This window comes from Ctenopharyngodon idella, chromosome 24, assembly GCF_019924925.1.
Source record: "Ctenopharyngodon idella isolate HZGC_01 chromosome 24, HZGC01, whole genome shotgun sequence".
Lineage (NCBI taxonomy): Eukaryota > Metazoa > Chordata > Actinopteri > Cypriniformes > Xenocyprididae > Ctenopharyngodon > Ctenopharyngodon idella.
In genome coordinates, this window is record NC_067243.1 from 18,870,421 (window position 1) to 18,886,590 (window position 16,170).

General features: G+C 36.1%; 2 protein-coding genes across 2 annotated transcripts; one reads left to right on the plus strand and one right to left on the minus strand.

Annotated features, from left to right (window-relative positions):
* Positions 1 to 55: 55 nt before the first annotated feature.
* On the minus strand, positions 56 to 1,368 carry rps27l (ribosomal protein S27 like). Its single transcript, XM_051883840.1, has 4 exons — positions 1,181 to 1,368; positions 575 to 683; positions 375 to 485; positions 56 to 265 (listed from the first exon to the last, which is right to left on the minus strand). Exons 1-4 carry the CDS (start codon positions 1,184 to 1,186, stop codon positions 237 to 239), a joined length of 255 nt encoding a protein of 84 aa, XP_051739800.1. The 5' UTR covers positions 1,187 to 1,368; the 3' UTR covers positions 56 to 236.
* Positions 1,369 to 2,971: 1,603 nt separating this feature from the next.
* LOC127507005 (ras-related protein Rab-8B-like) lies at positions 2,972 to 16,162 on the plus strand. The gene is made up of 7 exons (XM_051883839.1): positions 2,972 to 3,198; positions 7,090 to 7,150; positions 8,650 to 8,710; positions 12,088 to 12,165; positions 12,290 to 12,379; positions 12,616 to 12,732; positions 14,209 to 16,162. The coding sequence occupies exons 1-7, from the start codon at positions 3,075 to 3,077 to the stop codon at positions 14,299 to 14,301; spliced, it is 624 nt and encodes a 207-aa protein (XP_051739799.1). The 5' UTR covers positions 2,972 to 3,074; the 3' UTR covers positions 14,302 to 16,162.
* The last annotated feature ends 8 nt before the right edge of the window (positions 16,163 to 16,170 follow it).

Here is a 16,170-nt window from a genome sequence, read left to right on the forward strand (position 1 = left end):
ATGAGATGAGAAATTAAACTTATAACGTCACACAGAATTAAATTGCAGGATGCAGTTGTATCATGCAGAAGAATCTTTATTCAGAACCACTGAACCGATAACATGGTAGAAAGAACCTGCCATGTATCATTCATAATCACATTTAAAGTTCATTCATTGTAATCAATGAAAAAGTAAGGCATTAAGAAGTTGCACAATTTCTTTGTATTCAAAGCATCATTCCTTCTTCATCCTTCTCAGTGTTGCTTTCTTCTGAAAGAGCAACCTATTTGGAAAAAGAAATATTGCAATATGAGACACTGTATCAGATAGCATATTTAGTTACTTCTACAACCTCTGGACGAATTACAATCATACAGTAAATAAATACACACCCTCAGTCAGCCTCGCTTTTCCTCCTGTTGGCTGGCAAAGCACTGTTGAACACCCAACACACAACACAACCGTCTGCGCATGACTGAACACAGTTGTGATCTTATAACAACCTACATGGAAACAAACAGAAAAGATTACGTTTTCCACAAGTGAAATATTACACACAAGGCAAACAAAGTTTCTTCTGAGGATCTCAAACCTGGACATTTTACATCCATGAAGTACGAGTTGGGACTTTGCACAAGCCTTTTCTTCTTATGCTGCCTTCTTTCAAAATCAAAGGACGGGTTGAGTAGATCTTTGGCCAGCTGTTAAAATGACAATATACTAATAAATACACACAGCATGTTACTATAGTAATTTATAAATTTACTATATAACGCACCATGTTACTATAAACAGTTCAGTCAAAAACATGACAGTCATTTTAATCTCTTATTTACAAAATCTACAATATAGGCAACATTAGTTAATCATGCTTCTGCACACAAAAACAACATTGTTCAACAGCCCTCATTGTCAGTATGAAAACTATAACAACTTACTTTTAAAAACACACATAAAACATAAATCTATCTCAAACCATCGTTTTGCTCGCTGCAATGTTTACATGTTACTCGTGTTAAGTGAAACAAGGCCTTATCTGAAAGCCACGCAGCGCCATGTGAAATCACAAACTTTCCCATGTTTACCGCACGGTTAAAATAATCAACAACTGGATTAATATTAAAACGACAGACAACAGAATTCATATTAACAACTGTCAAATGCAAGATTCGTTGTCTAGTTGAGCAAATCCACTTACAGGCATGGTCGGAAGCTGCTGATTTTCGCATTCGTGTGTGTCTGCTGCTGTCCTCGATCCTGAATCGCTCGGATAACTGCTGGGTTGCCACGCGCAGCTTCATAAAGCAAATCTGATCAGACATGCCCAGGCATGCTCCACAATAAAACACTCCTTTATACCTTAGCCCCTATAAAACCTGACAACATTACAGGGACTTCCTGAAAATTACATCAGTCTGACAACATTAAGTAATGACGTGTAGACGAAAATATGCTGCTGTTATAGATATAAATATAATTCATAAATGAATATATTTCTTTTGAAAGGTGAACCTTAAAGACTTTCCAAAGACAAAACAAATATCCTTCTTACACTTAGTATCAATATCTGTAAGAAAGCTTTAAAAATGTTTTAACAGGCTACACTAGATTATTTTTGTTGCATATGCTAATATGCTGCTGTCAGCGTGCCTCATATCTCAAAAAAAAAAAAAAAAAAAAAAAAAAAATTCAAGTATTATCTATCTATCATCTATCTGTCTGTCTGTCTGTCTGTCTGTCTGTCCGGATAGCACACAAACATCGCAGAGACGTATGTTTGATGTGTGTGTTTTCATCTGGAAGATGTTGTATTATACACAACATGTCTATGAGACATTTCCTGTCAGATGTTAAATAGACATTTAGAAAATGTCTTTAAGATGTTTATAATTTAGAATGCATGTAAAACTGATAAAACTGTTTTAAAGACGTTTATCAGATGTTTGTACACAGCAGATGCTTTCCAGATGAAGTGCTCTTTATAAGACATCTTGGAGATGCTATCTATCCATCTATCTATCTATCTATCTATCTATCTATCTATCTATCTATCTATCTGTCTGTCTGTCTGTCTGTCTGTCTCTGTCGTCCGTCTATCTATCTGTCTATCCATCTATCTATCTATCTATCTATCTATCTATCTATCTGTCTGTCTGTCTGTCTGTCTTTATCTATCTATCGATCAATCTATTTGTCTGTCTGTCTTTATCTATCTATCTATCTATCTATCTATCTATCTATCTGTCTATCTGTCTGTCTCTGTCCGTTCGTCCGTCTATCTATCTATCTATCTATCTATCTATCTATCTATCTATCTAATAAAGCTGTATAATTACAAATTGCAATAAAATAAAACACACAAACCCTCTGGGTTAATATTTCCTGTACTGGCAACCCTGCCATTTCTCAGAGCCCCTCCAGAGATGCAGTTCCCCTTCCTTAGCAGCTTCCTCCTCTACGAAACACATTTAATTGTTCGATTTAGTTTACTTCTTGTTCTTTTTACTTGTTGTTCTTATTCTTCTTTGATTGAAGCATAATTACAAACTTTGAGTAGACGTACATCTACTTAATCTCAGGTTGTTGGTCATGTGACTACGCCCCCTAGTGGTTGTTCAACGGCATCATTAAACTTTTATTATTTTATACTCATTTTTTTTTTTTTTTACTACTAGACCAATACAACCAGGAACATCATTTTAGGACAGATATAAATATAATTCATAAATGAATATATTTCTTTTGAAAGGTGAACCTTAATGTCCAAAGACTTTCCAAAGACAAAACAAATATCCTTCTTACACTTAGTATCAATATATGTATTAAAACTTTAAAAATGTTTTAACAGGCTACACTAGATTATTTTCTGTTGCATATGCAGTGCTTTCTTGATAACGACCTGTAATGTATCTAGGGGTACTCCGTAGAGACTGTCCTCCTAGAAACTACATTGACCAATCGCGCAGGTGCCATCGCGCTGACGTCACACAACGAGGCTCCGCCCTCGCTCGAGACCGTATGATTTTTGTGTCAATGCCATGAACAAGGGAAACTGTGCACTGTCATTCATAAAGGAAATACTGGCTTGGTAAATGGCGAAGACTTACGATTACCTTTTCAAACTCTTGCTAATTGGAGACAGTGGAGTGGGAAAGACATGTCTGCTGTTCAGATTCAGCGAGGACGCGTTTAACACCACCTTCATCTCCACAATCGGTCAGTTCACCGGTGATCTGGGTAGAAGGTATTGTACTGTGTCCTGTTATATACAGGACAATAGTGTTTAGATACAGCAAAACTGTAATAATTAAGTTTTTAGTTTCATTTGCATTGATAAAAGTAGGTTTGAAAAGCACCTGTGGGTTTTTCAGTCAATTATGGGATTATGTTTAAAACATCTGGATTTATTTAGAAATGCACAGGCCTTTGAGTAGCTTGCTTATGTAGACAAATTAAAATATATATATTTTAAAATGTTTTAAAAATGTTTATTTCTTATAATGCTTTCTTTAATATATATCTGTGTTGTAAAAAATATTTTTATATAATTTAAATGTATTATATATTTTTATTTGTTTAAAATTGTACCCAAATCTAGTATTAATATTAAAGGGAAGTATTAGATAGATAGATAGATAGATAGATGGATAGATAGAATCTATCCATATCCGTCTATACAGATACACAGATATAGATACTCTGGAAACAATGCTGTCGGTGAAGGTGTGAGAGTCATATTTTGCTGACCACAGCTGTATCTACTTTTAACCTGTCAAACCCTGCTCACTAATGGCCTTACAAGTTCATACAGGAGTCTACACAAGAGAACCATAAACTGTATTATTGAGTTACTAATTCTGTGTTCATGCTGATGGATTCAAGCCACTCAGTAAGTTGCTGTTAGATGTTTTGTTGTAGTTTTCAGGTTTAAAATCAAGACCATATGCTGTTTTCCATATGATGACAGTCATTATTCTTTAACAGTGAGAAACAAGGAACTTGCTTCCTCATGATGCAGAAAACATAAGATGCTATAAAATAATAGGCCTATTCATGTGCGTACAGGATGAATAAGTGCTTATATAACCTTTTCTCAACTAGATTTTCTATCACTTTTTTTTTCTGTCAGCATAAACCTCATAAAATGTTGTTACATATATGATTAAAACAAGAAAAAAGCCAAAGTTTTTGTTTTTTAAATGAAAACAAGTGCTAATATCTTCTACAGTTTAACTTCTCGTGCAAATTAATCTTGCTTTAAGGATTTTTTAGACAAAATACTTTGTAAGAAAATAATATTTTGTATTGTGTGTGTGTGTGTAAGCTGCACAGTTGTCTTTCGTCTGCCTGCACAGAGAGTTTAGTCATTTCCTTTGTCAGTTTTTCCATCTGATTAAAACGTCACCGCCCCCTATGCCTTTGTTTGCGATGCTGTCTTGCAATGGGGTCTCTGAGCCTTGACTTTCTTTCAGACTTCATTTGTATTTACATCCCATTTATCTGGCAAACCAGCTCATTCTCTGAGTAAAAACAGCAATTTTGTGCTTGTTTATATGTTAGAAATCATCACGACCTCTCTACATAAACAATATTTTGATGACAACGTCAGGACGGAGTGCTGGGGAAAGTATGGTTCCTTTGTGTGGGGTCATAGTAGACTTGACCGTGAACAGAGGGCTGTACTGTTTGAATCCCCATCATGCTCTCGTGATATTCACACAGCCCATCTCAGCATTCTTCCGCCAATGCAGTGGAGCATTTGACTGGCATCTGCTTTCTTGTGCCAGGACGTCCATGACCCCAGTTGTGGCCACTCTGCATACTTCCCCACACTTCTCTGAGTCCACCTCCGCTTCCTGTGACTCAGTCTGTGTGTTTTTCTCAAGGTTGTGATATTGCTTAATTGCTTGATAAATTGCTTGTCATGTTCCTCATTTCAGCTGTGGTTGTCTGCCGGAAGCTAGTTGCTTTAGTTTATAAAGTTTTAAAGGATATTTTTCTTTAAAAAAAAAAACCATCGCTTCGCTTCAGAAGGCCTTTATTAAACCCCCTGAAGCCGTATGGATTAGTTTTATGATAGATGGATACATTTTTGGGGGGCTTCAAAATCACACCTCCCATTCACTACCATTATAAAGCCTGGAAGAGCCAGGAGAAGATAGTCATACACCTAGAATGGCTTCAGGGTGGGTTAATCATGGGATAATTTTCATTTTTGGGTGAACTATCCCTTTAAGGACCGTTCACACCAAGGATGATAACTATAATGATAACGATAAAGATATAGTTTGTAAAATCATTCTAAATTTAAAATAATAGCAGACTCCACACCACAACTATAACAATAACGTCAAAGAGGAACGATATCGTTGGAATCACTTCCACAAGGATTTTTTTTCCAGCTGATGAACGATAAAAACATTGACAGCCAATCAGAATTCATCCTGATTTAAAGAGCTTGAGCATTTAAAGCGACATTTGACAAAACTGCAGCACATGCTTATAATAAACATAACATTATTGTGTGTTGGAGTGGACGCGAAAATATTTATAGTTATAGTTAACTTTATAGTGATGTTTTTTAAGGTGAATGGGCCTTTAGTCAGTATTTTGGTCTTGTTTTCCAGTATATGTATCTAAAATTCTTTAAAGGTGACCTATAATGCCCCTTTTACAAGATGTAATATAAGTCTCTGGTGTCTCCAGAATGTGTCTGTGAAGTTTCAGCTCAAAATACCCCACAGATTATTTATTATAGCTTGTCAAATTTACCCCATATTTGGGTGTGAGCAAAAACATGCCGTTTTTGTGTGGGTCCCTTTAAATGCAAATGAGCTGCTGCTCCTGGCCTGCTTTCCAGAAGAGGGCAGAGCTTTAACAGCTCGAGCTTCGGTTGCTCAACAACAACAAAGCAGGAGAATCTCACGCAGCCAAAATGATGATTGTCAGTAACGGTGTTCAGCCTTACATTGTTCAAACCGGAGTTGGACACTGATGGAGAGACTCAGGAAGAAGTTACAACTTTTAGAATGAAACTGGATGTTTCTGAATGGTTAGTGGATACATTTATGTAGTTGCTGTGGAGTTGATTCAACTCATCGACTAGCATGTGCCATCATGTTAATCTTTTGTGCAAATCCAGCGTTGAATTAATCCTCATTTGTGAAGCAGTCCAGCGTAAAATGACGGCATGGCAACAACACTTTACTACAACAACTCTTTCTTTTCTCTAAAGCAGCCCAACATGGCCTCGCCCCCTTTGTTGCGTGTTCCCGGGAGCGGGGTTTATGTAAATTTTAGGGTTATTGATGTCACTAACCTGGGAAGCAGCTCGTTGTAGTCCCTACCAGCCGTTTGTTGTAGTCCTTAAACAGAGAATTCTTTAAAAGAAAATATCTCAACTTTGAGCGTCGTAACTTTGCAGATGTTGTTTATGCTCTAACAGCAACATTACACACTAACTAAAGTTAAAATGTGAAATCATAATCAACCACCCCTTTAAAACAAGATAATTGTATAATTTGTATGCCAAAATAACATAAGATAAAGGTCTTAATGTCAGAGAAATCAAACAAAATTTAATGAGGTTTATGCATAAAACAAGAACCGTTTTTTAGTGTAAACCTCTTAGTTACCCGCCCAGATCTTGAACTAATATTTTGTTGTAGCATTAGACATTTTTTCACAGGAAAACCACACCACAAAGCCACTTGTTTGACTAGTTATATTGAGTATAAGGCCTCTTATTGAATTTCTACAGAATTTTTGGTCATACATAATCTTAGAAATCCTCCATCTTGATTTATTTCTTGAATGGAAACCATCTCTTACAATATCAATAGGTTTAAGATGTCAGATAAACATAGAACAACCTAAAATGTTATGTTTGTTGCGCAGTACACAACATTTATGTGAGCAAGGCAGCCCGATACCAGCAACAAGTAATTTTCCTCTAACCAGCAGGACAAAAAAATGGCAAGAGGAGCAGTTTAACCCCAGGAACTGGAAATAGCTCATTACTGCAGTGAAACATTGATTGTATCATTGATTCCATGTGGTGCCAGTCACTGAAGATCTGACGATGTTTCTCTTTTTCTCTGTTGCCAGGAATTGATTTCAAAATCAGAACTGTCGAGCTGAACGGCAAAAAAATCAAGCTTCAGATATGGTGAGCCGTTTGTTTGTCATTAATATGCAGCGCTAAGTTGTGTTTTATATATCCTGTTATGTCATCATTTACACTTCGCCTTTAGAGATATTTAAAGCTGTGTAAAGAGATATTCACATCCTAAACAGACTTTTAAATATGGAGAACAGTTTCTGCACTTAATTAGAGTTTTGTTGCTTTTAAACATTATACCAGTTAGCTTTGAGGCTATTATGCTAAAAGGCCATTTTATTCATCTTGCACACAAATATTAACATTTAAATAAAATGCTCTCTAGAATGACAATACACTTGTGGGAAAAGAAGTACACTTTAGCATACTTTAAAAATGAGTACTTTTTACGAAATAATATACTTTAAAAGAATATTCCACCTAAGTGCGAACTAGCTGTAATGATTTCAGACACTTAATTGCATGTTATTTGAAATGAAATTAAATGTATTATAGTTTATATTAAATTCAATTAGTTGAACTTAAGACTGCTTCTTTGACCCACAGCTCAAAAGTACACAAGACCATCTTTATATGTAATTTCATAATTATGCCTGTTTTTGAAATAAAGTATACTGCTGAATGTACTAAAATAAACTTTAATGTAATTTCTATTGAAACTTTTATGTCATGTATTGAAATATATTTGTAATTACACATTTGTAATGATTTAGTGCAATTTAGTATATGTAAAAAAATAAGTTTACTTCTGTAAATCACAACAAAATAATTTAAAATGTACTTTAAAGTAACTTTTAATTTAACATTATTACAAAGTGCACTTTTTGAAAAGTGTAAATAAGTGTGTTAAGCAACTTATTTCGTTAATATCATATTATCTGCAAGTATATTATCTTTTAAAAACATACTTTTAAGATTTGCAGTACACTACAAGTGCACATTCAATACAATGAAGTGTACTTTCTTTTTATTAACTAACTTGCCTATGATTAGAAATAGCAAGTAGCTAATGATGGTTTGTTATTTTTGGTTGCATTAACGCTTCATACTTTTCTGCCTTAAAAATGTATACTGTAAGCCCTTCAAACTTCTTTTTTTTTCAACTGGAAATACGTCAAAACAGAATAGAAATCGGTTAAAGAAACGAATTCATGAGCTAGCAATATGCTAGTTAATATCTAGGCACTATAAGAAGGTTTTTGGGATCCTTAAGTGCTGATATTTATAATGGTCCTTGACTGTCCTTGAGAAGTAAGAAGGAAATGACATCACACTGTGGCTATTCTTCCTGTTAACAGTTATAATGCTCACACACCCTGTCCAGCAGACTAATGAAGGATGAGACGTGCAGACAATAGTGTCGTGAACATCCGTGCCTCTCCCTCTGTCTGCACATTCTACAGGATGTTTATATTAAAATTTGGAAAAGAATGGGGTGGGATTCACAGTAAATGAATGTGAAGTGTTGAGGTTCAGCGAGGTGACAAAGGAAGGAAGGAACGAGGTGAGGATGCGTATTTGCTTGTGACTGTCTGGTTGTTTTACAGGGACACGGCTGGGCAGGAAAGATTTAGGACGATCACCACAGCATATTACAGAGGCGCTATGGTAAGACACTACTGGCTACTACACTGCAAAAAAATTATTTTCTTACTCGTGCTTTTGTCTTGTTTTCCAATACAAATATCTAAATAAGATAGATTTATTTGAGAAGCAAAATTACTTGACATATTAAGTCTTGTTTTCTGAAATCTAAACTCATCAAAATTAAGCCAGTTCATGCTTAAAATGAGAAAAATTTCTGCCAATGGGGTCAGAAATATAAACTCACTTAATTTTGATCTAGTTTTAATATACAATGGTGTGTTCACACTTGTAGTTCGGTTCTCTTGGTTCGGACTAAAGCCTCGCTCAGACTGTCAGTCCAAATCTGATTTTTGTACATATCCGATTGAAATCCGATCAGATTTAGCAAGTGTAAAAACCGCAAAAAAATCACATGAAATGCGATTTTTACAAATCTATTTCGAGCTACATTGATATGTGGTTTGAAATCCTATTCAAATCGCATTTCTGGAAATCTGTTTCAGTCTGACTGCTCTGATCGGATTTTGCATGGTTACACCAAATAAAAAGTAAATGTCAGACTAACATGCTGAAAGTCACTGCAGAAACAAGGTTGTGTTGTTGCAAAGTGCCAGACGAGCAGAAAATGACAATGATAATGACAAATAATCGGATTTGAACTGCCAGTGTGAACGTAGCCTAAGGGTGCATTAACACTGGCAGTTCGAAACGAGGCACGGTTCGCATGAAAAATTAGTAATGTGAAAGCTGTCATACGGACCGGGGAGCACACCGGGGTACCGAACCCAAGACTACCTGTAGGAGGTGGTCTGAGTTTGGTTGCACTGGAACTGTGGTGCAGTTTGCATAAATGTCAAACCAGCTCGGACTCAAGTGCACACTTGTCCAAGAAGTAAAGTAATCTGCGCATGCTTTTTAGATGATGACCATGACAATAATTCAACAAAACACATGTAGGGGATGACAGTAGTGTTGTCAAAAGTACCGACTTCAGTACCAAGTCAGTACTGAAATTTAAAAAATGTTACAATACCAACATTTCCCCCTAGCATTTTGAGCGCTGTTGAGCAGATTCTTAAACACTTGTGATCGGCCATTTTGTTCATGGGCTCAACAGATTTGTCTGTGATTGGCTACAATAATCAACGCTTCAAAACATGTTGTAAATAGACATCTTTTACGCTCTTCACCAAGCGCTTACACAGATATACATGGGAGCGTTAGACATATCTGTTGAGTGTGTGAACACAATGTCCAATCAGAGGTGTTTAAGAATCCGCTTAGATGACAGTGGTGATGATTGAGCGTACAGCAACTATTTAGTATTCAGTTTCATTGTGCAGAGTGAGTGGAATTAAAGAGGCAAATGAATGGCTCACAAATTGCTTTCTCCTCAAAGGAGTCTTTCTTCAAGCAGCAGAAAGCTGCCTCCATGCAACGTACATACAGTAAACCCAAGTGTCACTCCCTCTGCTGCATATAATAGCACCAAATTAGTACAAAAAAAAAAATGACATGATGTGATGACGTAAGTTGAATGCAAATGCACCAGGGTTCGATAGAATCAAGTTGAGTGTGAAACCAGACCAACATTGTGGGGGTACCCGGCACTGGGAACAATTGCACTTGCACCGCAGCAAACATGCCCAATGTGAAACCCCCTAAGAAAACGATACATCTAGTCCTGGTTCGCTTAGCATCCACACTGTTATTTTTAACACTGAACTTAAAAATACAAAACAAAGGCTTTTATAATGTATAAAATATAATTTTGCACCAGAACTTATTAAACATCTAAAACAATATGTACAATATCTCACAGAAGTGAGTACACACCTCACATTTTTGTAAATATTTTATTATATCTTTTCATGTGACAACACTAAAGAATTGACACTTTGCTACAATGTAAAGTAGTGAGTGTACAGCTTGTATAACAGTGTAAATTTGCTGTCCCCTCAAAATAACTCAACACACAGCCATTAATGTCTAAACCGCTGGCCACAAAAGTGAGTACACCCCTAAGTGAAAATGTCCAAATTGGGCCCAAAGTGTCAATATTTTGTGTAGCCACCATTATTTTCCAGCACTGCCTTAACCCTCTTGGGCATGGAGTTCACCAGAGCTTCACAGGTTGCCACTGAAGTCCTCTTCCACTCCTCCATGATGACATCACGGAGCTGGTGGATGTTAGAGACCTTGCGCTCCTCCACCTTCCGTTTGAGGATGGCCCACAGATGCTCAATATGGTTTAGGTCTGGTAACATTCTTTAGCAAGGCAGTGGTCGTCTTGGAGGTGTGTTTGGGGTTGTTATCATGTTGGAATACTGCCCTGCGGCCCAGTCTCCGAAGGGAGGGGATCATGTTCTGCTCATTCATGGTTCCCTCAATGAACTGTATCTCCCCAGTGCCGGCAGCACTCATGCAGCCCCAGACCATGACACTCCCACCACCATGCTTGACTGTAGGCAAGACACACTTGTCTTTGTACTCTTCACTTGGTTGCCGCCACACACACTTGACACCATCCGAACCAAATAAGTTTATCTTGGTCTCATCAGACCACAGGACATGGTTCCAGTAATCCATGTCCCTAGTCTGCTTGTCTTCAGCAAACTGTTTGCAGGCTTTCTTGTGCATCATCTTTAGAAGAGGCTTCCTTCTGGGACGACAGCCATGCAGACCAATTTGATGCAGTGTGCGGCGTATGGTCTGAGCACTGACAGGCTGACCCCCCACCCCTTCAACCTCTGCAGCAATGCTGGCAGCACTCATACGTCTATTTCCCAAACACAACCTCTGGATATGATGCTGAGCACGTCCACTCAACTTCTTTGGTCGACCATGGCGAAGCCTGTTCTGAGTGGAACCTGTCCTGTTAAACCGCTGTATGGTCTTAGCCACCGTGCTGCAGCTCAGTTTCAGGGTCTTGGCAATCTTCTTATAGCCTACGCCATCTTTATGTAGAGCAACAATTCTTTTTTTCAGATCCTCAGAGAGTTCTTTGCCATGAGGTGCCATGTTGAACTTCCAGTGACCAGTATGAGAGAGTGAGAGCGATAACACCAAATTTAACACACCCGCTCCCCATTCACACCTGAGACCTTGTAACACTAACGAGTCACATGACACCGGGGAGAGAAAATGGCTAATTGGGCCCAATTTGGACATTTTCACTTAGGGGTGTTCTCACTTTTGTGGCCAGCAGTTTAGACATTAATGGCTGTGTGTTGAGTTATTTTGAGGGGACAGCAGATTTACACTGTTATACAAGCTGTACACTCACTACTTTACATGGTAGCAAAGTGTATATATTATATATATAATATATATATAATGTGTGTCAGTGTTGATTGCTAAAGATGGATGTTTCATATTTCTTCTGGCTTTGTTTTCAGGGCATTATGTTGGTATATGACATCACCAGCGAAAAATCATTTGAGAACATTAAAAACTGGATCCGCAACATTGAGGAGGTGAAAATCGAGATATATATTTTTTGTGTGTTGTGTGTTCATTTATATGACACATTTGTTAAAAATTACTTTTCTTTTGACTGCAACTTGAAGAACTGCTGAACTTTTCAATCACTCATTTCAGCATGCATCATCTGATGTAGAGAAGATGATCCTCGGAAACAAATGTGACATGAATGACAGGAGACAGGTGTCCAAAGAGAGAGGAGAGAAAGTGAGATCTCTCACATCCTACAAGCTTTTACAATATTTCACACAAATAGAGATAATAATATTAATAATTTACAATGAATAATATAAATAAATGTTCTATTTAATTTAAAAATGTCATTTTTGTAACATTTTTGTATTATTTTGAATGAGATATATAGTATGTTGAGCGATACTGGATATATTTTTAATTTAATTTGTTTATAACTGTGTTGTCATTTTTTACATTTTGTTTTTCAGCTGGCAATTGATTACGGGATCAAGTTTTTGGAAACAAGTGCAAAAACCAGTGTAAATGTCGAAGAGGCCTTTTTCACCCTTGCCAGAGACATTATGGCTCGACTCAACAGAAAAATGGTTTGTTTTTTTTGTAAAACTGGCAAAACAAAATCAAGTGCATTATACTGGATATCATTTATGATTGTATTACAGTTATTTTTAAGAAAAATATAGAAAGTGGGGGTGTAACGGTACACACGTATTCGTAACACGTCTTTCGGTTCGGTACACATGTATAGCCCATTACCCATTTTAACCAGCATTAACCACCAATAATCGCAATAACCTTTGTGTTTTGTTACTTTCGATAAGAAACAAAGTCTCATCCCTCAAATTCTATCCATTTTATTATGAAATTCAAACAATAAATGCCGTTTTTTGACGTTCTTTGATGTAGCGTGACAGATCACTGTACAGGAGCCTCAGATCAAACGGCAGCGCGGGGCGCAAGTGAACACGATCATCCCTTCCTCTTTAATAGGCCTACTAGTTACAGAATAAACTTAAATGAACATCTGAAGGTATGTTGAAATTGAAACGTACTGAAACGTATCTCATGTAATCACTCAATCATTATTTCAACCGTGGAAAGACATCAGTGAAACGGCTTTTGAACGATATGTCACATAGCATTTACCTCAGAAATGCCATTTAGTGTCCACAGCTTGTTAATTCGCTAGAGAAATTAACTCTTTCGCTACATATATGCACTATATTAGCCTATATATTCATTATATTTTACTGAACCTGTCTTGATTATTTATTGTATATGTTTAATGTATGTTTAAATAAATCTGTCATGAAAACAAGTTATGATGGTCACTGTGTAAATGAATATATTTTAACATTAAATTGGAGTAGAAACAGATTTTGAAGTTAATGCAAAAACTGCCTGGTATGCAATTTACATGTTTGCATACAATTTTTATGTGAGTGTTGATTATTAAATCTAAAAATAAATAGCAACTTATTTACTGGGCTCTGTTTTTAATTGTAACCTTTAATATAATAGTAATGTGCAAGACAGTGCTCCTATATATAGTTTACAGCATTAGCAGAGATAGATTTTTTATATTTAAGAAAATTTTAATTTTAATTGAATTTATTTTAAAGACAGAGACACAATTTGTTCAGTAAACCACAGTTTTTAAAAAAAAGAAAAAAAAAGCAATTTTATGTTTAGTTTTCTCCCTCCTGCTGTACCGAATCCGTACCGAATCCGTACCGAACCGTGACTTCACTACCAAGTTAGGTACCAAACTGTCATTTTTGTGTACCGTTACACCCCTAATTTAAAGTCATTGTAAAAATGAATCATTGTTAAAATGAATCACGTTTTAAAACAATCACTACTGTGGGTGAAAAAACAGCCCCATTATTTTATAACTGCGTTTAGTTTTAATATCAGTTCAGCAATTAAGACTGTACAAAAGGTCACAGGATTACTATTACGAACTTTTACGTTTTACAATCCTAATATTATTACTTAATAATTTCTTTTTTTATAGGTTTAACAAAGCAAATTTAAAATGTTTCTGTCTTTTGGTTGACTAGAATGATGGTGGTCAAGCAGATGGTGGGGGGCCGGTGAAGATTTCAGAGAAGCGCTCCAAAAAGCACAGCATCTTTAAGTGTGTTCTGCTGTAACTCATTTGCGGCGTGTGGATACGTTCACTTGCTGTGTCTCTTCGGCAGCCAGAAATGCTCAGCTGGTAAAACATATCACATGAGCCCCTGCAAAAGAGCTGGACCATCAGGCTCAAGAACAGATGAAGGTTCGTGTTTCCAAGCCCTTAAATTCAAGATGGAACAGAGGAATGATGCAGTTTTGAGAGATTTACTTATGGTAGAGTCATAATAGGAAATGTTTCCTTTGTTGTGTGGTGATAATCGTGATGATTGTGTCAAAAGATAATGGATATGAATCAAATATGAATGGTTTTGCTTTGATGTGTTTTTGTGTAATATTATGTATGGACACATTTGCTTGAAACATTTGCTGCTGAAAGCTTAGATGTATCACATACAATATTTATGAATTAGTCAGCGAGTCTGTTTTGTTGTAATATGTTCCTGAGTGTCTTGTATACATCATATACACTGTGTTCTTGCACTGGTTCAAAAATTTTAATAGAGAAGATCTGTAAAAATGCCATTTTTGAAACACTAGTGGGTTAAAAAAGCACTTTACATGTGTTTTCAATGAGCTCTCCTCACAGGCACATGTCCATGTATAGCACAGACGGACATCAATCCACCCACTGGAAGGTTGCAAAGATAGAACATGATGGCTTTAGAACATGATGGGTAAAGGAACATCTTCAGGTCAGGTATCAAAGGGAACACGTCTTACTTGGCAAAATCACAGTCACCCATAGTGAATGTGTGTTTGACACAGCCAGTCAAATCCGAGAACCATCAGTATTAAGGGAATAAGAGAAATTGTGCCTGTGTTGTAGATCCTTAGCTTTAGGGTTATAAGTATAGGGCTTATATTCAAATTCAGTCCAGCACTGATTTGTGAAAATTATGTGACTTTTTTTTTTTTTTTAATATGAAGATGATCATTAATTTTAAATGCTAATTAAATAGTTAATGTTTTATTTAAAAAAGACAGACGCCTTTGCCATGTGAAAGCAAGTTTAGAAACTAGGGTCCTTTTGTCAATGCTACAGTATTATGTTTTGTAACATGATAAAAAAAGAAAGTCACTGATGCATGTTTATGTAAATCCATTAATGGAAACTGAGCTTTTTTGTATTTCAATTTGATATATCTCACCTTTTTAGCTCTTTTTCATTTTTTGATTGAAAATGTTCAGTGCATAATGATATATATATTAATATTGTACAAGCAACTTTTATTTACTGTTTACATTTTTATTTTTCACCATAGGCTCTTAAAAGAAACATACAGTTGCCAAAAAGTGGTATTATGTGCTTTTCATGCTTGTACTGTATAAGTTGTTTTAGTCAAAGGATCCAGGATGAATTCAACTGGTCAAATCAGCACTTTTGTTTTCAAATATGTGAGACATTTTGGTCTCCTATTGAAACTGCACTAAAGGCTGTGTCAGAAGAAGTAGTACAGATTACAGCAATAAAATGTCCCCATTTGGGAATTCTCTCTTCCGACTATTTGTGCTGATATTAGGACCTTAATGCCTTGGATCTGTGTTTATTAATCTGATTTGGACAAATACTGCCGAAGAATGTTTTGATGATCATCATTTTACTTCAACAAATGTAGCATATATCATGACCACTGATATTCAGATGGGACCATTGTTATGCATGTATTTTCTTTCATATTTGTGACTGTATGATCGACTTTTCTTTTTTTTTTTTAAAGAGACATATAACGCAATCTGTTACCTGAAAAGCTAATATGCTCATTTAAACATGTTAAAACCTTAACAAAGAAAATGTGAACAAGAATTTGAAGTGTGGTTTTATTAATTGTAGATTTTTATACTACATATAACCAAAGTAAATACTGTATAAACATATCTTCATA